Below are 20,638 nucleotides of genomic sequence, written 5' to 3'. Positions count from 1 at the left end.
AGCTGAGGGGAAAAACCGACAGTAGCGGGGCAGCGGGTCCCGCTGCAGGGTACGCTCGGGGCTGGGGCACGGGCAGAGTCTGGGACAAAAGAAGCACGCGGAGACAGTCATGAACAACACAGGATGGAGTAACGTTGCAGCTGTATTTCCCCCCCCCTCCTTAAAATAGCAATGGCGTAAAAAATACTAACAGAGGAACTGTGAATGAGTAGCAGGGTAGATGTTTATCGCTGGAGCTGATATTCAACCAACTTTAATATTTTTAAATACACCAGTATCATCTTAAAACCAGAAAGGATGCGTGGTGAAGAGGTTCAGAACAATCAAAGGCTGAGCGCTTCAGGCCTTGAACTCAGCAAATTCTTAAGACAAATTTTTTTTTAGCATTTAAAGAGGTGCTGTAGGCAGAAAACCTTACTCCACGGTGGTCTTTTTTCATCATCCTGCTCATCGTGCACTGTGATGGAAAGTCAGCGGTGCAGGTATGGCACACAGCAGAAAAATTACCAGCTGAAGTACAAAAGTTTTCAAACCATCCTGACTACAAATCAATAAACCAAAAAGAAAGGGAGGATTCCAAGATGCAGGCCAAAGTTAGTTTCACACACTTCAATACACATACAGCAAACATTGAAATAACATCTAGTACAAACATATTACTACCAATCTAGAAAATATAAAAGCTCTGGGTACACATTCTGATGGTCATAGTTTCCTACCACCATTTTCACAGTAAGTATAAACAATGGCTTTGCCTTCCTAGCTACATTGTCCTAGTTCAAGTATAATGAAGCACTCATTTTAATAACAAAACACTTCATATTTATTCAGTTTACAATCTGAAGTGAACAAGGATTAGTATTAATAGAGCCACTCTCCATCAAGCTTTTGTTTTGAAAGTCATCATTACATCGTAGATAAAATCGTAGCACAGAAGTGACATTTTCCCATACATGACCACCCTCTGCCACATTTGGGACAGTAAGTCAGCAAGCAGGAAGATAAGATTCCACTGGTAGGAACAGAAGCTCCTACCATGCACACTTCCTGCCCACACCTCAAATTCCAGTTTGGCATTCACTGCAGTAAAAAAAATATCAAATATTTCTGTTGTCTTCAAAATGTATTTTATGATGACAAGTTTCCCACCTGCAAGTCACTTCTCTTTCATGTGCAAGGTACAGAGAAAAAACATTAGTCACACATTTTTATTTTCAGATATCCAAGAAGAATGTACAGTAGGAAATCACAGTTTTCCTGCTTTTAATTTCCTTTATAAGAAAAGATTACCTCTCTCCAGCACTACTGGTTTTCCACATGCATAGTCTGAAGCAACTGAACTGACAGTTAAAGGAAAAGTTAGCTTCAAGTGTGAGAAGTTTACTGTAACATTCTGATATTGCAAATACACCACCTTAACAGAAGTATTTGATGTTCAAACACTTGTGGTATTTCCTCCATACACGAATATAGACATAACATGTCATTAAACTACTTCAAATCCTATATAAAACAATGGGAATGGCATGCTAAATACATTAGGATAAAGCTAGCATAAAAATTAATTGCAACAGTTCTAAGTAGTATGTGATGCATGGCTCTATTTTCCTTTTTGTCTACAAGACACATGCACGTTTAATATTTTGATTCTCTAATGTTAGAAAAAGCACTTTAACAATAGGCATGATTAAAAAAAAATAGCCAAGACAAGTAGTAGAAAATGCATTTTATTTATATGGAAAAGGCTACATTTAGATTTGTAAAAGGTCTGTGATAGCGTTATGTTGCCCACATGTCAAAAATCAGTTGTGAATAGCAACAAAACGGTTACATTTCTTTCTATATAGCAGTGCAATTAGTTCACATTGCAATAAAATCAAGTCAAGTATGCAACAGAATCAAAACCAAGTGTTTCTCCATAATCAGCATACAAAGAATTACTGTGCAAAGATCATTTTAGGTTTTAAGAAATCTGCAGTCAGTCTTTAGAATATCCTAATAGGTGGGATACTCCAATTATTTTCATTACTAGCAGTTGTATCTTGTCAATACTGTGCACAATCAAGTAAGTCTACAATGAAATGACTTGCATGGTAAATAAAATATTTAGTCCATACAGTAAAAAAAAATACAAATTATGTAAGTGAACTAATAAAATGAAATTAGAACACAATTAGGAAATGGAGAACATACTTTAAGGACACACACACTGTATTCATCACAAAAACAGCTACTTCTTCCAGCAAAAATAATTTGTTTGCTTTACAACTGCATTATGGATCTTGTAGTCTGAAGATGCAGATGTCCAACTCTTAAAAACCATAATAAATGTCTTCTGCAAAGCGTACAAAGAAGATAAATACTCTTATCACAGTCATAAGGTTATTTTTGGAAGTTTGTTCTCCCTTGCTCCAGAAACACTTTAGATGGGTGAATAAAATTCAAGGGCCATCATGACACATTGAAACAGTAATCTGTGCTCCATTTCCTTCTAATTTTGAAAAAACCCCTAGAATTTACAGTACTCTGTGGTATATGAAAAAGTCTTCACAAGTTTACATTGCATATTTCTGAGTCCATTCTCTTGCATGTCTGTTGTATCTGTACGTGCAGAAAGAAGGCATTACAGGGAAGAGCTGTTAGTGAAACATGGACAATGGCCACATATTTACTTAATATAGATGTTATTGAGCTTTTCACCCCTTAGCACTGATTCAAATAATGTTAAAATAGTCTAAAAGCCAGGAAACATATGCCCTCTGTATGTTCATTTTCTAAGGTTACCTATCAAAGCTATTTAGACTCAAAACCAGTCTCACAGGTTTGTATTACTGTGCATATTTAACTTATATTTCACAACTGGTTCCCTTATTTGTTCCTTAACAGGAATTTGTTGTCAATTATTCCTAAACGTGTATGCTATTAAAAGTATGACTACATTCACACATTTTAGTTGCATAAAATTCAGTATAATTCACTGGTTTTGGAAAGGGCAGGGATAGAAGGCACAGTGAGGGTTTGTTTGTTTTTTTTTTTTTATTCTCCATTCTGCACTGCCATCTGCATTTCAGAACTTGAAAGGAAAATTTTCTGAAAAGCATCTTTGACTAAAAGATTTTAAGTCTTGGGTCTTTTCCTTCTGGTATGAAGCTGATTAGCAATCCCAAAGATAAATGTCCTTAGGGAATCAATAACTTCCCCTCTGGTCCTTACATCTGTTCCATTCCACTCTTCAGACTAGATTCACTTTCTTCTGGGTCCTCCAGAGAAAACGCTAACAAGTTTTTAAACCTGTTTCTTAAGATCAGTATAACAACTCATGTTCTGATTGGTTTTCTTCTTAAGAATATGCTACCACACAAGTCTGAATTTTTACTTCTACTTAAATACCCATAGATAAATGCTTAGGGGTAACAAGCCATATATTTCATGTCCTAAATCCAATACAAGATATAAAAAAAATTAATAGGTGATCAGTACAGAGAATACAAAGCTTTAGTCAAGACCATATGTTCTCTCACTTTATCTAGCAATGATTAAATTTCAAGTTTTTGAGATACAGAAATATCCCTTGTTCGCTTCCGTCAAACAGGAGGCACAATAGCTGAAATCACCATTAAGTGAGCAGGTGGACAAAAGCTGAAACACAAATGGGGAGTTGCTGAGGCACATCATCCACAACTTGAACACTACCTGCTTTGAAGTACAAGCTACTGAGTTCAGGCATTTCGGAAGTGGGTAATGTGACTTGACTGTATCAGACAAACTGTCAGAGAAAGGCCATTTTAATAATTCTTACTCTAGGGAAATACTAGACCACAGACTTCCATGTAACTTCTCTATCCAGTCCTCAAGGTAAAAGCAATACTCTAACCTTCATGGACCTGAGATGTGTGATGAACCACAGGCCATTAGCATACATTGCAAGAAGTCTTCGGTGGCTCAATACTAAATAGGCACCAAACAATTTCTCAGTCAGTTAAGCAAAAAGTAAAAAAATTCTTCTGGATATCACACACATTCCATGGAATCTGAAGCCAAGAGTCTAACAATTAAAATCATTAACAGCAAGGTTACCAAAAAGCAGCTTAAGCATGAAGGATAAAAAGCCTGCCCCAAGCTAAATCTATAACCTTTTCCATGACCTGAAGAAGTCAGACAAACAGTGGTGGCTAGGCTGTCTATGAATGGGCTGCATGGCTATGACTACTTTATTGCCAAGGCCACCAGAAGATTTGTGGCAGATTCATTTTGGGGAAGGTTATTCCATTCTTGGCAAATTAGGACAGGATGTATTTGGAAAACCTTGGAGACACTCCTACCCCTTGTTACTATCCTAAATTGATCTTGTGCTTCAGTCTTTCTGAATCCCACACCCACCTAGAAAATACACAGGTGCTAACACTGTTACAGAACACAGCTCAGGCTGTGCTGATGCAGACTACATCCTGGATTATGCTCAAAATACCGATAGCAGAGTTCAAAAAAATCTCCCAGTGGTAAGCAAAACCGTATTTCCTTCCTGGATCACTGATTCTGTAACCTTTTCCATGTGCAAAGTTTTTAATATTTGTAAGCCCAGGAGAAGCAGGTAGTTGATATAGCAGCAGAAAGCAGCAAAGATGGAAAAGGCTCATGCAGGTAGTTTCCTCCATGGAATCTTTTAGAAATCATGCAGTCTAATCTGTGGAATAAAGGGCCCAAGCCTCCTGCCACCCACAGCTGCAAAGTCTGATTGCTCAAAGGAATCACCCCAGAGAGGTAGTGCTCTGGAACAAAACACCACTATGCCAAAGCACCAGGGCTTGCTAGTGACCTCTAAATCCTGCTACCTGACACTGGGAAGGTTCAGCCATGTACGTAGTTACGAGACGGTTTTTCAAAAGACCTCTTTAGGGTACAACAAGAAGTCAGCAAGCCTTAAAACTCAACTTTGGGAAATGAAGGTGGTTCTGCACTATAAGACCTGCCAGCCAGTACAGTACTTTCAGAGTTAAAAATTCTCAAATCAAAATCAGGTTTGGTCCAAAAGCATGTAATACTTCCATCACATGCTGACCATGCTACCTTCCCAAAATCAGAAACTTCCTGCAAGTTCTACAGCTGTTCCAGAAAGTAAAAAAGGTTCTTTTTCTCAGTAAGATGCTGCAAATTGCGATGTGACAATGGTTCTTAGCACTAAAGAGCTGATTAGTCTATCCTACATTTATAAAATGGTATCAAAAACACATTTGTTGTTCATACCTAACACCTTACTAAAGGCATAGGTTTTACAACCAGAGGATCACAGTAGCAACAAGTAACTCATATGTGGGAAATTATTTTTCATGCAATGAATACAAAGATGAAACACAAGAGTGTGATGGTTTTATACAACTAAGTACAAAAAATTATGTATGCCTACAGTTTTCTGCTTGCCATTCCACTCATTAATATTGTCAAGATTTAAAAATCTAATCCTGTAGAAACCTACAAAAAGAGTATCTTTAACAGTTAAGATAGAAGGTGCATAGTATATAACCATCTGCAAGTAACACACACAATTACATATATGTTATACTCACTTTTCCTTGTCTGACTTGTAGATCTGTGCAATATCTGGTACTAAAGGATCATCTGGATTAGGATCACAGAGTAAGGAGCATATGGACAATAAAACTAAATAAAAGAGACACTAGATTAAAGAAGTTAGTTTGCTTTATTTCTATAATCCTGTAATATATTCCAGTACACTGAAGGAGGACAGTGGAAGGGAGATTGTAAGGAGAATGCATATTAATATTAAACTTTCATGTAGCAGTGCTGCTCACAAATGTTTATACAGCCTCATTTCTCTAGGTCCTAAGTAAACAGCTGATCCTAGAAAACTTGCAGCCCATGGACCTGTACCTTTTGTAACAATCTCTCTCCTGAGTTTTAACCTATGAACATTAGACAAACTACAGACTACATAGTTACATATAAATATTTGATCAAACTAAGCCTTTCCATCTACAATTATTTAAGATAATATTGTTAATATGGCACTGCCATGCAATGCTCTATTTGAGCATACCCTTCTCCAGTCCTGACAGTTAGTCTCTCCTTCATATAAAGAGTTCACTTAATTTGATATAAGTGTGACTTCCTTTTTGGGAAAATACTTCAACAGGATTATATGCAGGTATTCACTTATTCCATATTCATTTTCTGGTATTGAACTAAGGACATTTGATTTTTCTAATGTTTTCAGTCCACACTTTTCAGGGAATATCTATTTTTATACTCAGAACTAATACGAATATACAGGAGTACACAGTTAAACAATTCTAAATATGTCATGCACAGGAATTTGATGCTACAAGAAGAATCTGCTGTAGAATAGTATTTTTTTTTCCTTACTTTGTTTTGTTATCAAAGAGCCTGGACCAACACCTATTTTCAGTTGTATCAAGTTTGACCACTTCATACTGACATACTTGATTTTATTAAGTGCCAAGTACACCAGTAATACTAGGAAATCAGTTTAGAATACTTGGTCACAGAGGTGCTACCAGTATGTTGTAATCCTTTGATTCAGTAAAACAAGAATTATAAAGGAGAGACTTTCATAAGCCACTGAGCTAACTTCCAGTTTATGAGGTATATAATGTGCAGGCATGTTAAAAGCATACCAAATCAGAACACATAAGACCAGCACACTGTTCCACTTTATAACTGAAGGAATGCTCAACAAGACACAGAAAAGTACTGAAGAGTTTTCTGTTGTAAATGCCACCTGTTAAACATGATATATAAGTGTCAACTTCCATTTGCTGAACACCTTCCAAATAACTTGAAGCAAGACAATTTTTGCTCAGCAATAAAACAACCAATTTCTGTAGGATACCAACTACACATAAAAGTAATTTGTGTCTTCGGCAACTACTGCAGGAAACAGTATTCAACTTTGATTTTATGTAGCTTGTGAGATTACTGCACAGGGTTGTTGTGCATGGGCAGAAGTTGCTTTTCCAAGAAGGCACAGCAATTGCACTTGCATAGAGCCATTTCCACTGGACAAAGACTAACAATTTTTTCCTTGCCTGTACAGCGAATACAGTGACACTGTTCTAAAGAGACACATGCTTTAGAAAGTTCTCAAGCCCATAAGCAAGATGTGATACTATTTAACCTTTTGAGTCACGTGAGAACTTTCTGTAATATGACTAAGAGTATGCCTACGCATTTTGAAGATGGGTGAGAAAAAAACATGATAGCACCCACATTTTAAGCAGCTTTTGAAGTGCCACAAAATGCCTACAACAAAAGAACTGCTTAATTGTAACCTCATTGCTCTAAAGATCTACAGTGTTTAACTTGAGAAAGTTTAACTACAGGACTAGAATATTTTAATAAATATTTTACTGATGACTTTGAAAGCCGCTACATTTTAACATTCATCTCACAGAGGAACGCAAACCAGAACAATTCATCTCATTTTAACATAAAGTGTAATTAAGACATTAGCCCACACAATGATACTCAGGCAACCCAAAGAGCTATCAATAAGCAGTCACGTGAGCCCACACACATCTGTATCAGGCTTTTCCATTTACATCCAAATTATTTTGATTTTGAAGCTCTGCTAACTGGTTTCTCCTTGGTTCTGCCTGCACAGTCTGCTATAATACAGAAGTTGCATTTCAGGCTAATCGGATGTTTTTTTCATCTTACCCAACTTGTTTCAGAACATTTCTTTGCCATGCACATAATATTTTATGTAATGTGACACTCCAAATGAGCAGTGCAAGATCTTCGTTGCTAACAAGAATTCCAATGGAATTTGCCACTTTTGTAATGTGCAGGATAAATGAGCTCCCACTGCCACCCTTGGTACAGTAATACACAAAAAAGTGCCATAGCAGTGTATGAAATTTTACAAATGTATTATCAAAGCTTTGCATTTACCTTTAGATACAGTCAGAGCTGGTGACCATTGTGATCTCAGGATATCAAGACAAATACTCCCATTACTGTTTATGTTTGGGTGGTATATTTTTGTTGTAAAAGCAATCTGGAATAAGAAAAAAACATAACATCAAATTATGCATATTACATTTGGAATCTTTAACATTGTCCCTTCAGTTCCAGTCATACTAGATCTGTCAAGACAATTTATTGTACAGTCTTATCTGTTCATCCACTATAAACACGTAACCTATTGCTGGCCCTTCCAGTTTTAACTTCCAAAATTAAACCACAGAGAACTAAGACACAAAAACAAAGCTTTGACCAAAAAAATTGCCCAAGTTTTGAGAGAAAGGACTTACCTTTGGTGGTTTAAAAGGATAGTCTGTTGGGAAGTGTACTGTGAGAAAAAATACTCCCCCTTGATATGCACTATCAGGCTGGGGAAAAAAGCAGAACAGACAAAACACATTAACATACATCAGTTATTTTGGAGCTTCCTTTCTGAACGTCGATAACATCCCAAAGCTATATCTTAGAACATCCACTTTATCCCCAGTACACAGCCCACACTACAGGCCACAGCCCACTATGGACTGTGTACTGGGAAGGCGCGGAGAGAACTGAACCCTGCCACTGGCCTGCAGAGCTACAGTAGAGCCAACCATGGCTACTACTGCAGTAGCACAACACGGTTACTGAGTGCTGCCCTTCTTGGGGACAGAAAAGGAGGGAGCAGTGTTGGACTGGTGGAGCTACAAAACTGCTGATCCATCCAGCTCCACTGCACCAAGGGGAATACAAAACCCAGACCAGATCTTCCAAATCCTGTCTCTGTGTAACACCACAGCTCCTCTGATCTTCCTCCATCCTTAAGCTACAAATATACTTACCTTAAGAAGTGGTTTCTCTTTGCAGATGCAAAGAGTAGGATTTTCCAACATAATTCAGTTGATCATGGTGACATCAGGGAGTTTTAAAACACACAACATCTTTGTGACCTGTACAAATCTGTGAACATGCATTTTGTTAGAGAACATGTGCACAGGTTTACGTCCAGGTTGCACACAGTTAATAAATAGAAATAACTTTGTTGCAGTCATTCGTTGAGGAAATCTTTCATTTTATTATTTAGAAAAGTGATGGGAAAAGCCTCAATGCTGAATGATAGAGCAGTGCTGTTGTTTCTGATTAAGGGAAGGAGAAAAAAGCTCTCTCATTACTTAGTAAATTTAAATCAGCAACATAGGAACTCAATCTCAGCAAAGCTGCAGAACATGCAAGCTTTTGGGTTTTCTCATGGAAGCAAAGGCAGACTGTTTTTTAAATAAAACGACTACCTTGGAAATGAGCAACAATTACAGTTTTAGAGATTAATATAAGAGGTCAAGTCATAAATGGTTCACTAAGACATGTCATCTTACACATTCAAAATGCAGACAGAGTTGCAATGTAAGGTAGGTTATATATAGTATTGCTAAGAAGTAAGCATTAGGTAACATCAGAAGAGATTGTCACTGTACTTTAATTACGTTTGAAAGGACTGATTGCATGCACACTAAATGGATTTATCAAAGTTGAAATAAGCTGAAAATCAGCCAAGTTCAGCGTCAGAGAGAAGGCACAGTGAAGTCACCCTATGTTTTGTGAGTAAGGTTCATAAAACAAATCAATGATGCCCATAGACAGGAGAAGAGGTTACCCTACTTCCACACATAGGAAGTGAATTCTGAAGGAAAGCTTTAGTCTTATGCTTCCCTCAGGAAGCATATAGGATCTGCATGCCTATTTCCTTATGTTACCAAGATAAAGGATTAATATCCTGATGGTGTTGTTTTTCTTGTATCTCAGCAGGTACAGCTGAGAAAGGTTGACAAGAGATACTCATTCTTATCCTAACTAGAGATATCTGAGGAACCTGAAGCAAAGGAAAGAGTATTTTCCACTACAGAATATTAAAGATGAATCGCAAGCTGGAAGAAAAAAATGAAAGTCAGGATTTATGTGCTAGTATTGGCCTTGCTCAGGTCATCAGAATCATTCAGAACAGAGAGTTATTGATGGCAATCAACACATAAGCTTTTGTTAACTCTTCTTTGCTGTTTTGCGATTCACCTTTAGGCAGCGCAGAAAGGCAAGGATCAGAATGACATGCTTGTGAAAGAACACAGTCAAAGAAAGAAAAATGGCAAAAGCATTAGTATCCTGCAGAAAAACTTGCCACAATCACTTCAGTTGCTGCTGGGCTATTGACAAGTTGGACAGACTCCAGCATACCACTGGCAAATTAGTAACTGATCTTTCACTGCTTGAGAGCAGCTGTCCTGAAAATGCAGAAATAGTCTCAAAGCTAACACAGTTCCACTCTCCTCCGCCGTGTCATGCTGCATCTTAATGGATTAAGTTTTGTCCCAAAATTTCAACTCATACAGTGATTCAGCTCACCATATGAACCAGAGACTTTTCTTTCCAGATTAATAAATCCAAAAGAAACACACTAGGAATAGCAACTCCTTACCATGATATTAATAAACACCCCTTCCCTCAGGTCATGCTGCTCTTTATTCTTTTTGCTAAAACCTTTTTCAGTTTTCCTTTAAAACTTTCTGTTCTTAAGATTTATTGTACTTTCTTATGTAATTTCCTTGACAGTAGTCAGAAATGGCTCTCTTAGAGGCCTCCCTTAACCCAAGGAAAGCAGGCCTTTCTCACGCAGAAACCAGAATTACCCACAGCTGCTGGTCTACAGTTTGCAAAAGCCATCTGGTTTTGCCAGAGCCACATCACAGCCATCAAATAAACTCTATCTAAAAGCCCCAAAATCATCCCGTGCAACTCCACTCTTGTTTACAGTTACAAACTTTAATACTGGGTTACCCCCACTCTTCCTCCTTTCAGATGGATGAATCTTCCTTAATTGAAATGATCGTTTTTGAAAAGCAAGCTTGTCACCCAGTCAAACACTGCAGTTTACTAATTAAGAACCCCTAACTACATGAAGAGGATGGATTTTCGAACAGTAGCTGAAAAAAAAACTAATACCAGACCACTAAGAACAACAATACCATCCTAAAACTTTAATCTATACACAGCACAGCTGAATTTGACTGCCATGTTTACAGACAGTCAAATGAATCCTTCTATAACAAAAAAGGAAACAAGGTCTACTTTCTAAGGGGCGTGAATTATATACTTACAGGTCCCATAATTGTTGCTTGCCAATGAAACACTGAAAGTCAAAAAGATATAATAATTAGAGATTTTCTGAGATTTTTGTAACCAAAGAAAGGTCATCTGTGACAACATACTATGAAAAACTCACAGTCATCTCCAACAGGTCCAGCAGAACAGTGGGCCGGTGGATCTCTCTGCAGATCACTTAGTTCCTGTAAAAAACACACATATATTTGGAAGACTTTTATGTGAAAACACACACCACTACAAAAGTGATAGTACAAACAGATTTTAAATAGAGCTGTGGTATTTTTTAAGAAATCAACACTCAAAATGCCCATTGATACTGAAAGGGGTTTTTTACCAGATAGGTCTGTAGCTAAAGACAACACTGTGCTATAAATTAATATCTGAAAGTTTTAACAGTTATAGCTAAATCCATAATAAGCTGGATATACCAAAGTAGACACAGAAAAACAGATAAAGAAAATGAAGGGTTTCTTGATTGGTCTGTAAACTCACTGCTTAATTTAGAAATTTATGTGCTAATTTGTTCCTTCAACTTTACAGAAGTTTCTTGTATTGGCCTAATGTATGTACATTAGCTGGGTTAAACTAGCTCATAAAATGCTTGCAGCAGTCTGCCCAAAGATGATATAAGAATATAACAAAAAGGTTCCTAAAACTAGAAAATAAAGGAAAAATGTTAGCTCTACACCTTATTTAACTTACCTTGATTTAATTCCCTGCATGCTTTTTTCAAAATGACCACTAAAACACTCCTAAGGAAGCTGAAATTTAAGAGAAGCATTCAGAGAAGCTTTTGTAGGTCAACTGACTTGTTTTTCTTACAGAAGTCCAAACAGTCCCAAATAATTTAAAATTATTATTTAATGACACAAAACCAGCTCAGCTTTTCATCTGATATATCATCACTATATCAAATGCAAAACAAGACTGGCATTAATAGTGGTTCATTTCCCTTGTTTAATTCAATATACTACTTCTGATGTCTGAAATTTTACTATACTCATAACAAACAACTTTCTCCAATTCTAAGCTGCTAGGAACTGTGCTGTACTAGGTTTAATGGTTATGTGTAAATCACTCCATTGAAATAAGCTAAAAAGTATGTGCTAAACCACTGTTCCTAAGTCACTCAAGTAATTAGTCACAACACACACATTCCTGTCAGCAACAGACATAAGCAGGTCTGCAACTATACTCCTTAAGCTAAGCTAAGTGGAAACGTTTTTACTCAAAAATCATTAGTCAAAACATCTACTTCCAAAAGCAAGGTTTAAATTGGAAATAAGTTTAACTCGAGTGTAGAGTTTTTGTATGTAGTGTGATCAGACTTTACGTACAATTTGAAGGGTTAAAACTTGGCACTTCTCAACTGCTGTGATGTATTTATCCATTTATGATACTCAGTAAACATTTCTACTCACACACTGCTCTCTTCAAGGGATCCAATTTACCATGGACCTGGCATCTAAATTCAGGCACACTTCTTACAAGTCCACTCTTGGCCCTGAATTCAAAGAAAGGCACTGCAACAAATCCTCAGCCACTTAATAGAGTAGTAGTTACTACTTGCCCTGAATTCATGCCTCACAATCCTTGTGATTTAAAACAAGAGAGAGCTCTTTCATAGACTGAAATAGCTCAGGTTGCAGACTAGTGTTAGTTGTCTGCCCTTAATTTTATTCTGTTGGTGAAATTGTATGCTGGTCCATAAACAACATTCCAGGCTAAACTTTGACTAATAAAGGCAATAGCAAAACCCTGTAAAACTGCAGCTCCCTTTTTAATCAGAGGTTTCCGATTTCACTCAGAGGGTGATACAGAGAACCAATAATCTATGCAAAGCTAAGCCATTGCCAGTAAACGAAGGGAGTCAACAAGTCTCAAGTTTCCAGGAGTCACAAGAGTTGTAACGAGTATTATCAGCAGCAGAGCTGCTACAGCTACTGTCTACTCTTAATTTGCAACTCAAGATATAACCCAACAGAAGATTGTCTTGTACATACATTAAAAAACAAACAAACAAAAAAAAAAAAAAAAAAAAAAGAAAAAAGCCAGCTACATTAGGCTTAGCCAAAACAGGGAAGTCAAAGCCTAAAAATCAGGCATTGTATAGCAGTCATTGCTGACTACTAAGTTAAAGGAAACAAGGGGAAAAATATGGAGCTTAAACTCTTCAGAAAGTCTAAAACATATGCAAAAAATTGCCTTATGCATATTGTGAACTGCTAGGCAAGAACACAATTTTGGAGTCACAAGTCTATAGGAGCATACTCATTTGCTAGATGCTTTCCTCATGATCTCTACATATCCCAAAACCACACAAATTGGTTTTCTTTCATACTTACACATGTACATCAGAATTGGCAAATTGGTTTTCTTTCATATGTACACATGTACTTCAGAACTGGCAGGCTCCAGGGAAGGCTCCTCAGGTATACACTTTTAATTTGCTCAGCCTAAAGAAGCTTAAATTTGTCCATAATAAAAACCCAAGTTTTTACTCATAGCTTGATGAGACCCAGAACTATCAACTCCCATTATTAATATTTCCCTAATAATGGAGAATAAGAGGCTCTCTCCAACCAACTTCACTAAATGAGAGCAATGTTCACAGATACATTGAGAGAGCTTCTGCAGCGAGGAAACAAAGCCAGATCAAACTTCAAAATCGTAATATAGCACATTCAAGCTGTATTTTCCAGTCATAAGAAGCAGGGTACTGAAGCTAATGTGGTTTAACAATACAAATGGTAAAATGATCAAACTTTGTAAATTGAAATTGACAGTTAACAGTTTGAAGACACAGAAGCTCAGATCAAGCTGTGACAAAAACAAAGAACTATGTGGCTTTATATTGTTAATGATGCTGTTTCAGCTTCACATTCAAAGCAAAATTACGTGGAGAGCTGTAGGATTTAGGCTTTGAGCTTTCCTACATATTTTGCAATGGTGCAAGGAGATAGACAGAATGCCCCTGAGTCAGACTGACTTGCCAGTGTCCAGACCCAAACACAGCACAGCAGTTGCAATTTACTTTCTAAAGTAGCAGTAAAAAAAAAAAAAAAAAAAATAAAAACAAAAACCCCCAACCAACCAAAACCCAATCCAAAACAAAACCCTGCTTCATGACTTTACTTATTCACAGAAGAATGAGAAGTTGAATAGGAATTCTCTATGTAAAGCAGCAAAGATGCTCTTCACAAGAAGCCCAAACCCTTGCTCTGACAAGGCTGAAGAGTTACAAAGCACAATGTGCTGAAACCTCGTCAAAAAGTGCAAGAAAAACACATGTAAGACATTACACAGTCAACATGAAAGACTTCCCTGTAATTTTAAATTAATTGGTTCCAGCAGCTTTGCCCATGTTTTATGGATTATCACCATGTAGCTGCATGATGCAGGTGTGGTTACTTCAGGCCTTGTCTATACCAATATTTTTAGCCGCTGGTATATAAAATGCTGGTGCAGGACTTTGGTGTACATAGGTTAAGAAACAGGATAACTCAAAGCAGTGCAGATGCAGTTACAAAAGAAAGTCAACACTGCAAATGACAGTGTACACTGGTGCAACATCTTTTATAAGAATATATGAAACCAAAATTTTGTCTGCAGGAGACATGTACAGAAGTATCAGTTATTTCAAACACTGGTGAATGTGACAGCATGAAAGCACCTATCAAGAGCTCTAGCACATGCCACACTATCCCAGTACAGCCAGGATAAATTTGTACAGAGAAAACAGCTAAGCTGAGGACAGTGGTAGGAATAAATCTTCTAATCCTCTCAAACAGAAAATATTACAGAGTAGAGCAGAACACTGTTAACTCTATGCCTCTAGCGAGTTGCAATGAATTGGTGCTACAGCAAACTATTTCTCCTGTTCGTAACTACAGAACAGCAGCAGAGCACAAAAGCAAAGGAGTATTAGCATAATGCTCCAAATGCTAAATGACAATCCCTGGAGGTGGACACAGCAAAGCCTCCAAATTATGACCTTTTGTTGCACCACACATTGCAGAATAGCTCTGGGGGCAACATGAGGCAAAAGTTTAAAAATCAAGTTTAATACATGTAAAACGCATGCTATGGCAAGCTATAAATGCTGGAAATATTTCTGAATGTGCAGAATAGTACTCCTTGTCAAAGTATAACACAGGATGTACTTCATGAAAGTCTAAAGTTGGTGAAGACTGGAAGGTCAGTTTAACACATATGCTTTAACGTGTAAACGATACTTTCATAACAAGGAGATAAATATTCTCAGCATAGTACTCAACAATCAATGGCTATGTGCATGAGTAGTAACAAAAAATGCCTTAAAATATCTCATTTTTTTCAATTAAAAGAAACAAATAAAATCAGAAAAAAAGATGACAGACTATCAGGAGAACAAAATAAACCGCAGACAGCATCACTAAAAGCTATTCTAATTCTTTGAGTGACACAAAACCACAGCCAGAGCCCTTTTCCACACAGTTATTTAAAATGTCGGGCTTTATATTTGCCATCTATGCTCTTCATTTCTCGCAAAAAAAAATGCACTGTAGACCATAGACTCAATTCCTCCCAACTCCATACATACACTACTGCTATTACATTAATGCTGTTTGGAACCATCTGTCAAAAAACCCCAGTGATTATACTGAGATTAGTTAAAGGATTCTCCGCTCTTCATAAATTTGGTAAATGTAAAGCAAATATTTATCATAATGTTTTCCAGTATAAAGGTAAGTCTTAGTAATAAAGCATATATTCTATTTTTATAAGTTGTTTTAATGCAAAAAAAAATATTACTGTGATATCAGAGCTGATGTTTTCAAAGCTAATTAAAACATTTTATATTACCGATCCAAAAAATAAGTTTCCTCGGTATGTTTATTACCATCTAAAGATAGCACGTGACTCAACAGATTAAAATCAAAATCTAAATCACAAATATTGATAGAATTTTTGTTACTGTAAAGTGACTCAAGTAAATAAAGTTATTTTCAACATAAATATTCAAGTCCATATGTCCTTTTAGTCTACAACATACATGAAACATACTGAAACAAACAGACACATATTTCATTGACACATCTAGATGTTTGAAAGCTTCTATTCTTACTGAGTTGTAGGAGAAAAACAATCAAGCACTATGCACCAACAAGATAAAAAACAACTGCTATTTTTAAACCAGGCTTCAAACATGTCTCTTCTAATTGGTTTCAAAATCTCTCCAAAGCCCGATTTTTTTTATGCCTCTAACAAAAGTAATCACCGGTTTTGTTTGTATTTCAAAACAGCCTGAGCCATCAACAAGCACATCAACACCCCATTAACACTAACAGAGCAAGGAGAAGTACAAGATCTATGATGAAAACAATCTCAACTGTAAAATACTGGACTGACAGGACAGCAAACTCACAATTAGATATGTAAACCAAAAATTCATAACAGGAATGTCAGAGCATTGGTTCTGCATAGGACAGAAGGGCAGAAGCAACCTACACACACACTCGCACAATCTGACAGCCTGAATTATTTTCTACCTTGCATAAAAGCCACGGTGTCTCAGTTTCCAGACACAGTAACAATAAAGGCTTCTTTGCACAACATCCCTTCCCAACTAAAACCTACCCTATTTTGGGGGGGGTTGTAATTTGCAACATCTGAAGTTTACAATGCCCACAAAAACATGCGTTATTCTTTCACTGGTGTCACAGACTACAGAGAAGTGACTCCCACCCCCAGGAACATCTACATCACACACAGTGCTCAGCCTAACGTTTTCGACCCTAGAAACATAGTGCCTCTCTCATGCAATGACAAAGCAAAGCACTGACAAGGTAAACTAACACAGGCTCCTCAGTTTAAGATGAATAAGAAACCCGCATCCTCCTGAGATTCTCTGAGCAACTCCAGGATGCATTTGCCATGGAGGTGGCACTGACAGCTGTGCTTGCACAGCAGGTCCTCACATCCTCACCGGGCAGCACTGTTATAGGTAGATTAAGGCCAATCACATCCAAATATGGATTAATGAATCTTTATTAAGGTAAGAGAGCAAATGCAGCGCTGGGGTGGCCGAGGAGTCGCAGCTCCGTCCAGGCTCACCAAATTGTTTAAGTTTCAAACCCCCTTTTATCCACCCAGCTGCCGGTTTCAACACCTTCCGCACGCCTCCTGGCTTCTTCTGCAATCTTATCTTCTTCTTTCTTCAGTCCTGTGGTCCGTACACCTTGTCCTTCAAGTCTGGGCCAATTTGCAGCTCCTTTGTCTTTTCTGGCTCAGTGGTTTCAGTTCCTCTCTTATCTCAAGGACAAGGGATACCAGAGCTGGCCCGTCCTGGTCTTTCTCATCCCATTGCAAAGGAGTTACCACCCTTTGATATGGACCATTTGGTGAGCATCCCAAGGAGGGGGGGCTGTTGGGTTGGTGTTTCCTCAGATCAATTCCCCCCTTTTCTTTTCCCAGTAGTAAAGTCTTTTACTTTTCTTAAAATTTGGATCATTGTACTAATAATAGCTTTAGCCTAAGAAGTAATTGTTTAATTACTTTTGGCGAAAGCAAAATTCTTCTATTATTTATCACAGCACCAAGCTGAGCAGACTTTCATGTGCAGCCACCAGCTTGGTCATTGGTTATTCAGTTGCTCATTTTTTTAAGAAAGCTCCCAAGTATAATATATCTTTCCATTACTAGTGTCTAGTCCTGAAGTCTGCATGTTGCCCTCCTTTGAGGAGTCCCTCCTGGGTGAGCAACGAAAGATGAGATGCAACGACACAGATCACAATGGCAATACTATTTAGAAACTGGAGTCTCAACTGGTATGAGACAAAACATACTGACTAACATTTCTACGTATTACAGCTTTGCTTCCTCTGTAGGTCCTATCATCCTGAACACACAAATTATCAAAATTATTGTGAACAAACACTCAAGCTTGCCGCCAAAATCCCTTAGCCATGTTCAAGTACAATTCTGAACCACCCTAAAACCACCCAAGCTTAACTTCAAACAGTATGTTTAGACTGACAAGCTCCCAAGTAATACCACTGTGTTTTCTGACAGCACTTTGTTCTCCAAAGAATTCTCCTAGGCACTGTTAAACTATAAAGTTCTTACAGCATTTCCTCTACTCCAGATCATATCCCTTCCTACTCTTGAGATACAACACTGCTATCAACCTGTATAGCCAGCCTGAAATGTCAGGAAGTTAGATGGGATAAACACACCATCATACTAATACATTTCATCTAGCATTAAAATTCCAGTTCTGTAATTTTCAGGAAAGCTCTACATATTGCAGTGACACCCAGACAGTTTGTCTTTTCCAGCTTCTCCCCTTCATTTTAACTTTCCATGTGAAACAATCCTATCTCCTTGCCACTTTCCTCTTCTACTGCTCCCAAGTCAGGCTGCTGGCCAAATCACTCTAGTAGTATTTTTTTCTTATCCTGGAAAAGAAGCAGATAGTGATGAGGGTAGTTAATGTAAATAAGAAAAACAGTATTACTCACTTCTGCAACCAACTAGAAGCAAAGCAAAAGGTAACTAGTTCTGAATCTAACCTCAACTCTTCTGGCAGGTTCTTCACGAATAGTACTTCATGTTTCAGATCAGTTATTGAATAATCAGGAAATCATATAGAACCTTGAAAAGTTAGCATCCTGGTCAGCATTTCTTCATTTTCAAAGAGTAGAAACAGAATCTAGCAAGGCTTACAGGATGAAAGATACTCTTTCATAGTCCACCCATATTTTCACATCAGTTGAATACAAAGTTTTTAAACAACATGCTAAAGAAAACTGTGCATTGCCAATATGTATGGAAGTCTGTACAGCAGACAGAAAAGTTACAAAGAGAACATGATAAGAAGAAAAATAAGGAGAACAATCCTATTCTAGCAAGACCTCATTTGGAAGGCCACAAATTGCCCCTCCATCTCAAAAATAATAGAGTACTAGATTTTCCACTTTGTTGGTCCACCTTAGCAGAACAAAACTGAACAAGAAAGAGAAGGTACTCAGAACAATCCTTTTCTTATAAACACAAGGGTAAAGAGATGTTAAAAAAAAAAAAATAAAGATGGGAAACTAGAAAGGCAAGAAAAGGTAAAGCATTCCCATTATAGATAAAAGCATAAGAGAGTTATTGCTAAAGAGAATGACTGTAGCTTTTTTTAAATACTTGATATAATGTTCAAATGAAACATTCACAAAAATCTCCCTTAATTGCACTACCTACAAAGACGTGACAAGATTTGTGTCATGAAACATGACTACTAACTTCTGATAGAAATCCATCCAAATAACTTTGTATCTAGGGCAGGGTAGCCCAGATGCGCTCATTGCAGGGTCGTTTCCGGGTCACTACAGAATTCTATTTCTGTAATACCAATGTTTTTCAACAGCAAATGGGAATGAGAACTTACAGCAGAATCACAGATCCAGGATAGCACAAATACCAACAAAACATGGCCTGTCAGCAGCAACAAAAGACCACATATTCTAAAACATGGCCAATGTATTAACATTTACTCAACTTCCTTGTTTACCATTCATAATGTTTGGGGGTTTTTTTGTTTGGTTTTTTTTTTTTTTTTTTTTTTTGTGCCTGTCCTGTAAAACAACCAGTTTATTCCTGCCAAACAGCAGGAATCTAGAAATTTACTCCTCATCTGAAACCTGACCATTTACAAGTATTATCCAAACCCTCTACAATTGGGATGTATTCAAAGGTACCAAGTACGGGGCTGACAGCAAGCACTTCGTAACGTGGAAAACAATTCAGGCGCTGAGCTAACCAGGACAGAGACCTTACTTACATCTTCGCTAAAGATAACCCACCCCTTCGCACAATTTCGCCTTTCACCCAGCGCTCCAGAGCCCCTCCGCTCCGGGAAACCTCAGGCGTGTTACGACGGACAGCAATAGCTGCTGTAGCACCGGCCCAGGGCGAGAGGGGAGCTTCAGGAAGGTGAAGCGGAACGGCTCCCGCCGAGCCGCGGCCCAGCCCGGACCCCCCCCCGCCCCCCGGCAGCGGCGGGGCGGAGGAGCCGTTCCCCCCCGCCCCCTTTCCCCTCACCTTCTGTATCCGCTTGAGCGCCATGGGAGCGCGGGGCGGGCGGCGGCGGGCGGCGCGGCCGGGGGGGGGGAGGGGCGCTGCAGGCGGGCAACGGCATCCGCGCGCGCTGCGGCGGCGGCGGCGGGCGGGGCGGGGCGGGGCGCGGCGCGGCGCGGCGCGCGCCGGGCCCTTTGTGCCGTTTGCGCCTGCGCAGCCCCCCGAGCCAGCACGCGCGGGTCGCGGAGAGAGCGGCGGCGGCGCTGCTGCCCCCTGGCGGCCGGCGGTGCAACCGCAATAGTTTATTTCTTTATTTCTCTCGGGGGCTTGTGCGCCGCCCCGCCCCGTCCCGCCCCCCCCCCCCGCCGGAGATTGCGCGGCGTGACCGGGAAACGCCACTCCCCGCGGGGCTGCCCCTTCCCTCTGAGGGCGCGGGCCTTTAAGAGGCGGGGCCTCGGCG

General features: G+C 38.7%; 1 protein-coding gene across 4 annotated transcripts; it reads right to left on the bottom strand.

Annotated features, from left to right (window-relative positions):
- Positions 1-1,711: 1,711 nt before the first annotated feature.
- UBE2D1 (ubiquitin conjugating enzyme E2 D1) lies at positions 1,712-20,311 on the bottom strand. Of its 4 annotated transcripts, none has more exons than XM_032981528.2 (8): positions 19,965-20,150; positions 11,252-11,315; positions 11,127-11,158; positions 8,823-8,940; positions 8,292-8,369; positions 7,930-8,035; positions 5,565-5,658; positions 2,608-3,639 (listed from the first exon to the last, which is right to left on the bottom strand). In XM_032981528.2, the coding sequence occupies exons 4-8, from the start codon at positions 8,871-8,873 to the stop codon at positions 3,585-3,587; spliced, it is 384 nt and encodes a 127-aa protein (XP_032837419.1). In that variant the 5' UTR covers positions 8,874-8,940; positions 11,127-11,158; positions 11,252-11,315; positions 19,965-20,150; the 3' UTR covers positions 2,608-3,584. The 4 variants fall into 4 exon arrangements, with proteins under 4 accessions (XP_032837437.2, XP_032837419.1, XP_032837411.1 ...); XM_032981520.2 differs by lacking the exon at positions 19,965-20,150 and adding an exon at positions 11,836-11,913; XM_032981546.2 differs by lacking the exons at positions 2,608-3,639; positions 8,823-8,940; positions 19,965-20,150 and adding exons at positions 1,712-2,601; positions 20,203-20,311.
- Positions 20,312-20,638: the final 327 nt, after the last annotated feature.

The sequence above is a fragment of the Tyto alba genome, unplaced genomic scaffold, assembly GCF_018691265.1.
Source record: "Tyto alba isolate M040663 unplaced genomic scaffold, T.alba_DEE_v4.0 Super-Scaffold_1, whole genome shotgun sequence".
NCBI lineage: Eukaryota > Metazoa > Chordata > Aves > Strigiformes > Tytonidae > Tyto > Tyto alba.
This window is presented reverse-complemented; position numbering and strand designations above follow the sequence as displayed.